Below are 6922 nucleotides of genomic sequence, written 5' to 3'. Positions count from 1 at the left end.
TTCTTTTTCTTGGATTAAAATGCAGACCAAACCTGAAGATGTGGATGTAACAAAACCTGCAGAGATTGTTGCAAGGATTCCAAAACATTTTATTTTGTATTTTTATGATTTTTCTACGAATTTCTATGCATTTTCAAAGTTCACTGTTTTGAAGTTCATGAACATTTTTCGCTTAGGCCCCTGAAACTTTGGTTTCTTTTAAGGGAAGGTCCCTTGTTGGATTCTGGAATAGAGCAGGGGAGGGCGCGCTGATTCCCGGCGAGGAGAGTAGCCGGCGGTGGGGGCCCCGCAGGGGAGAAGAGAGAGGGGCTCAAGGGCTACCTCTGGGTGGGCTCGGTTCGTCGGAAGATGGCCGGAGTGAGGCTCTCCACGGGAGCAGGCGGTCGGCGGCGGGTCTGACCGCCGGCGGCGAGGTTCTGGCGGCGCTGGGGATGGGGGGGGCCTGGCCTAGGAGCTTCAGTGGGTGTCAAGGAAGGCCGTGGCGAGGTCGTTTTGGCCAAAGGGGTTGCGGAGCGGCGGCGCCCCGGTGAGCTCGAGCTCACCGGCGTTAATGGAGGGGGCGGACGGCGTTCTGCGCGCGCGAGAGGAATGGGAGCCTACTTAAGGGGCTAAGAGGCTTCGTGGCTAAGCAATGAGCATCCAGGGAAGGTCCATTTGGTCGGGGTGGCTCGACGGCGAGGCCAACGGCATTCACGGCGAGGTGGCAGCTCGGCGGCAGCTCTGTGCATGGCGAGGGAGGGCGTGGCGGCTTTCCAAGTGGGCTGGGGCGCGTGTCGCGTGGGCGAGAAGCCAGGGAGGAGCGGAATCGCGCGAAACCGGGGGCGCGCGTCCGAACCCGGAGTGGTTCTGCCGTCGCCGGCGTACGACACGCCGTGAGGGGAGAGAGAAACAGATACGTTGGCAGTGGCACTTTCGTAATTTCCTTGAAGTTCGAATCCCAGTTCTGTAAACTTTATTTTTCTCCCTCATCTTGGCCTCAAATGAAAAACTTTTGAATACCATTATTATTCAAAATTTCAAGATCTACAATTTTCGTTTCAGACACTTTTTCATTTGAGCAATAGTTTGAAAGTTATTTAATTTACTTGTAAGTGTACATATACATATGCATATACATATATACAATTGCTTGCAAAAATAAATTTTGGTGCTTTTATTAAATTTTCTTGATCCTTTGTGCATAACATTAGTTGCTAATCTATATTTTAGTCAAATTAAAAACTTGGGCTGTCACACTGACAATCCCGAAATCCCCTGTGAGAAGCCCCTTCAGATGGGGATTCACAAGAAGCCATCTGATTATAAGCTACCAGAGTCCAAAATCAAGATGATATATCATCACGAAACAGCCAGTACCACCTGGCATCTGATGGATAAAGGCGGCCTTCCGAAAGCAACATTACCAACCTGCAACAAGAAGAAACATTTTATCCTCTTGAGTGGTGAAAGAAATGTACTCCCTCCGTTCCAAAATGTATGTCGTTTTTATTTTTCTACATTCATATAATTTGCTATGTACCTAGACATATGTTATATCTAGGTCCATAGCAAATACTATAAATCTAAAAAAGTCAAAACGACCTATATTTTGGAACGGAGGGAGTAGATGTTAGGTACAAGAAATATTTTCGTTGTACCATGCAAGCAGAAGGACAAATGTTCATCTGCCGTCTTAACCTGCAAAAGGAATTATGAATATGTAAACATAATGCCTTGGCACTGAAGGAATATTATTGTTACGTTAGAAGCTAGGAGCAAATTGCAATTACTGGGTAAGAAGATGGAGATGGATGAGGTGACGACAGGCAAAGACTAGGCTTCCAAACTTTCCTGATGTGATATATAAAAGAGCATATATTCCGTGCACATGTATCAAACAAGCTGGAGTGCATAAACACCTTCTATCGATGGAGGGCCCATTAGGGCATCGCATAAATGATTGGGAGTTGGCACAGACATATTATCAGCGACAGTAAGGCTAAATTATCACCTAGTAGTACTTGAAATAATAAATAGTACGCAACATCATGAAAGTGCCTAAAACACTGAAATACTGATCAAAGTTCATGGCCGCAAATTTTAATTTCATGGTACCGTCAGGTAAACTTGAGGATTTTCCATGAAGAAAATTACCATCTCAGATGAGCTGATGCAGTCTGCTTTAACCAGAAAAGTTCCGTACTGCAAAAAGGTGGCTTCTGGTGCCAAGGAACGTCACAGAGGAATCAGACATTGTGGGAACTGTATGGAGCAGGAGTGGGGACCTACCCAAGACTCTGCAACAACAAAGTTTCAACAGCCCAGCAGTCAGTTGGCAAAGCAGCAGCAACACGTGGGGGCAAAGGACGATGTCCCGTTCATGTATCGCCAATTTACATGAGACCAAATGGTAGCGAAGGGCTTCCATCAGTTCATATAAATGTAAACTCAAGCATACCTCAATAATTGGATGGTGATAATAACGTGATAAAAGTCGCAGCTTTTTTTTTTTGAGAACTAAAAGTCGCAGCTTTGGCAAGGACGAGAATGATCACTCGAGTAATACCTAGGGAAGGGAAGAACCAAACAGGGTAGCTGCGCACTTGGATCGCACTGACTCAATGCATGATCTGTCCGTATATCCTGTTGCCACAGTGAGCTTGGAGTGATAGCAGCTGCAGGTTGGTTTCATAAACTACTAGGTATCATCAAAACTAATCACATGAGATGCAATTGGGTTTCTTTCCAGCTGGCACCACTTATCATGTATTGGACCAAAGAAAGGGCATGCATGACCTTTGATCGTGAGGTCAATATACCTCGGTTTCACCACTATAATTTCAAAAGGGAGCAGCAAATCCAAAGAGCCCAACAATTGGCCAACATATATTATATTAATAAGAAGAAATATCTAGAATCAGCGTGATATGATTGTTAAAGCGGGATATCGCCACACTGATACTGCATAGCTTCTCCTAAGAAAAGATCTAGGGCCACAATGGACCACACCTATTTAGTAGCCAACTAGGCTTCCTATCATTCGAACCTAAAGGCAACAGGAGTCCAAAATCAAACATAAAAGAAACTAAATCAGTAGCAGTAATATTCGAAACTTTGTTTTTGCGTTACTACAGAACAATAGGAGTGCCTGGGAGTTGGAATCTTGAGAAACATCATGAGATCAGTAATGGAAGCAAATCCCACTTGAAAAGTTTGCTGGGGAAGTATTCATACCTTATGGACAAGCACATATATATTCATGTACATCCCCAATGAAACCAAAGCTCGGTAAAAGCTCCACTCGAGAAGTTTGTTGAGCTTTTCAGACTTGTGCAGCTTTGTTGTCCATGGATTCAGTAAATTTGTGGATTCTTAAAAACTATAAACTAACATGTCCTTATAAAAGTATTATCTTACTTTCAAATGCACCATTTGGACAACATTCAGTAAGTTTGGGTAATAAGAAATAAGCCTATGATTCAAATTTTCAATCTTTTTTTCATGAAACAAAAACAAAAGTGCTTTGTTTTGTTGTTGATCAAGAAAAGCAAGTAGGGAGCCATAGTCTTCTTTCACTAGAAAACCTATACAAGTAAAACAAGTCCACGATGCAGCAATAGATATGAAATATAACCAGTCGGAGCGTAGATAACACTAACTTAAAGATTCATTACCTAGCTATAATGGCCATGCTCCTTATTCTGTTAGTAGATAACATGCTCGCTAGCAAAACAGGAAAAATCGCTGGTGAAGTATATACGGATATGACATTATTAGGACCTATGCAGAATATTACAGTTACTCAAAGATCTATTAGGGGAAAGAGTTGAACTTAAAAAGGAAAAATCTCAATACCTAACCTAAAAGATGGAACAATGACTTTTGAACCATTACTATAAGACAATGGTTTTCACTACTTTAACAAATGGACTCTATATCAAAATATAGCTATTGCATTAAAGAAGAAAAGATTCTTATGATTTTGTTGCTCCTAAAAATATTATGTCTATCTCCTATAAGCCATAGAGAATTGAGATTTTTCATGTCTCTGAGTCTTTCATTTCTCATGCTCGGAATTAGAAACTTATGGAAGAAGAGATCCATTAAAAACTCATCACATGGCTAAGCCATGCCTAGCAATCAAAACAGTAAAGCATTTGATAGGTAAAGTTTTTTTTTTTGAAGCTTTAGTCAAGGAAAGGATCAGATGTAGTAAAACTGGTAACATGAGAGTTTGGGAACCATAACACACACATCAGGTTGACAAGAAGAATCGGCAACAGTTTCTTCAAATTCATTCTCATGTTCCTCCTCAGTTCATCCTTGACTCAGATAATAGTAAGAGAATAAAAAAGGCATCCAATAATTGGCAACAGATGTGACAATATGCAAAAATGAATATTAAGATTACAGTGGCATATTTCTGCTAACACAAGTATGCTAGGTGCAGCTGCACCATTTGGCATTAATAAGGCTTATATACCACCGATTTTCAATAATTTCTGATGTCAAAGAAAATTCAAGTATGGTTTAAAACTCTTGATATACCAACTGCGGCATTTGTGACTAAGGGCCTGTTTGGTTGGCCACCATTATTTCAAGCTTTGCCACACTTTCAGTGTTAGCTGTTTTCAAGATTTGTGCAAAAATAATTTTTAGCTAAAAGAGACATGGCTACTAGCTGCTTCTTTCCTGAGACCCTTTTGCACTATAACCCTCCGTGATTCATCTGATTCAGACCATTGTCTAATAGCAGAATAAAAGTTTGATATCAAGACATGAATTCCAGGATTTTGTGGGTGAACCTCTAGCATGCGCACAGCTACCTTCTTTCCTCTTACGGCATCCATGTTAGCTCTGCATGCGTTCAACATAGCGACATAGATGGCACTGGAACACTTATTCTGGCTTGCAGTTAAACTACAATATAGATTCCACGCCTCATCAATCTGTCCTGCACGGCCTAGCATGTCTATTAAACATGCATAGTGCTCTGGTTGTGGATCAATCCTGTACTTGCTTTTCATCAAATGGAGCATGGACCGACCTTCATCCACAAGACCACAGTGTCCACAGGCCGATAGAACTGCCAGAAATGTAATAGCATTTGGCAAGACCATGGGTACAGCTTTCTCCATCATCTTAAACAAATCTAAAGCATCGACACCATGCCCGTGGCGACTATAAGCGTCAATCATGCTTGACCAGGAAACCACATTTCTGCCAGCCATCCGGTCAAACACTATCCGTGCGCCCACTGTCCTCCCACATTTTGAATACATATCAATAAGTGCATTGCATATAATGGTGTCAGAATCAAACCCACAACGAAGAGCCTTGCAATGCACCTGCATACCATAAGCCAAGTTTGCTGTCGCTGAGCAGGCCGTGAGAGCACAAGTCAGTGAAATTCCATTGAGCTCAGTCCACCTAAGCATCGAGAAAGCCTCCCTAAACCAGCAAATATCCACGCAGCCAGAAAGAACAGCGTTATACAGTGCGGTGTCCTTTAGGCACTTGGTGAGCATAAACACCCTCATGGCGTCCTCGACAAGACCACAGCTCATGTAGAGATCAACAAGGGCTGTATCCATGATTACGTCGCCGTGGCACGAGACGACGCTCCACGCGTGGAGCTGGCGGCCAGGGCGGAAGGCGCGCGACGCGGCGCATGCCTTGAGCATGGTGCAGAGGGTGGCGGCCGTGGGTGGGAACCCGGAGGCGGCCATGCCACGGAATGCGGCGGCTGCGGCGGCAGGGCGCGCGTGTCGGACGAGGCAGGCGAGAAGCGCGTTCCATGCGACGGCGTCCCGCGCGGGCATTTCGTCGAACAGGCGGGACGCAGCGCCTGGGAGCCCCGCGTTCGCGTAGGCGGTGAGGAGGGCAGTGGCCGGGATCGGGATGGGACTGGAGAGGGAGGAGGACTTGAGCAGGACGGCATGGACGGCGGTGGAGAGGGAGGGGTGGGAGGAGAGGAGCCGGAGCAGGGTGGACATCGGCGGCGGCCGCGGAGCACTCGTCATTTCGTCGAGAGAACGAGTCCGCTGGCGTGCCGCACAAACAGAGCAGCTGAGGGTCTAACGGAATGCACCGTGTTTATGATTAGCAACACGTGACTAGGGTGTAGTGCCCTTCTCGCAAACAACAAGCTGTACATTGCTACACGTAAGCGATCTCATGCAATATTACATAAGATTTCTGTGCTGTGGAGGAGAGAGAGAAAAGTGAGAGAAAAAGGTCGTAACGCCTCATAAGCTAAATTTTATGATTATGAGACAACTAGACCATCATTGTACGAGTTTTAGTTGCTATGCAACATACAATATTTTTTATTTACTCAAATTAAGGAATTAAAGAGTTTCTATGAGACAATCTATTTGTCTAATAAATCATCTCAAAATTATGTGTCATGCATGAGACTATCTATTAGACGACACCAACGTAGAGCATCTCCGCAATAAACAATTAAGTCGAGCAAGAAACTGACAGCCACCATATTTGTTTCCATTTGTGTAAACCTCATGGTGCCTACTCGTACCTTCATTATCCAATCTTTACCTCTATCATATAATATAAGCATTTCTAGCTATGTTTCTAGATGTTTAGATTCATAGCATATCTAATATATATGGACAAGTACTTGTCTAGGTACATAAAAGATGCTATGAACCTGTACATAGCTAGAAAAGCTTGTATTCTCGAACGGAAGGAGTATAAACAGATTTTGGAATTTACTGATTTAATTTTTAACGAACGAGCGCAAATTGTGCGCATTTCTATTAATATAGAAGGAGAGACAAAAGAGAGACAAGAAAAGCTCTCAAAAAAGACAAAAGGGAAAAACAGTCACTCAGAAAAAAGGGAAAAATAGAGATAAAAATTTTTACAAGTGTGGCTACTCATCAACCACTAGACTTCGATGAGATCAGCTAGGTGCCGAGCT

At 43.5% G+C, this 6922-nt stretch overlaps 1 protein-coding gene across 1 annotated transcript; it reads right to left on the bottom strand.

The window, feature by feature from the left end:
• Window positions 1–4345: 4345 nt before the first annotated feature.
• Window positions 4346–6062, bottom strand: LOC120707040 (pentatricopeptide repeat-containing protein At5g66500, mitochondrial-like). Its single transcript, XM_039991810.1, has one exon. The coding sequence runs from the start codon at window positions 6000–6002 to the stop codon at window positions 4635–4637; it is 1368 nt and encodes a 455-aa protein (XP_039847744.1). The 5' UTR covers window positions 6003–6062; the 3' UTR covers window positions 4346–4634.
• Between the last annotated feature and the right edge of the window lie 860 nt (window positions 6063–6922).

This window comes from Panicum virgatum, chromosome 5K, assembly GCF_016808335.1.
Source record: "Panicum virgatum strain AP13 chromosome 5K, P.virgatum_v5, whole genome shotgun sequence".
Classification (NCBI taxonomy): domain Eukaryota; kingdom Viridiplantae; phylum Streptophyta; class Magnoliopsida; order Poales; family Poaceae; genus Panicum; species Panicum virgatum.
This window is presented reverse-complemented; position numbering and strand designations above follow the sequence as displayed.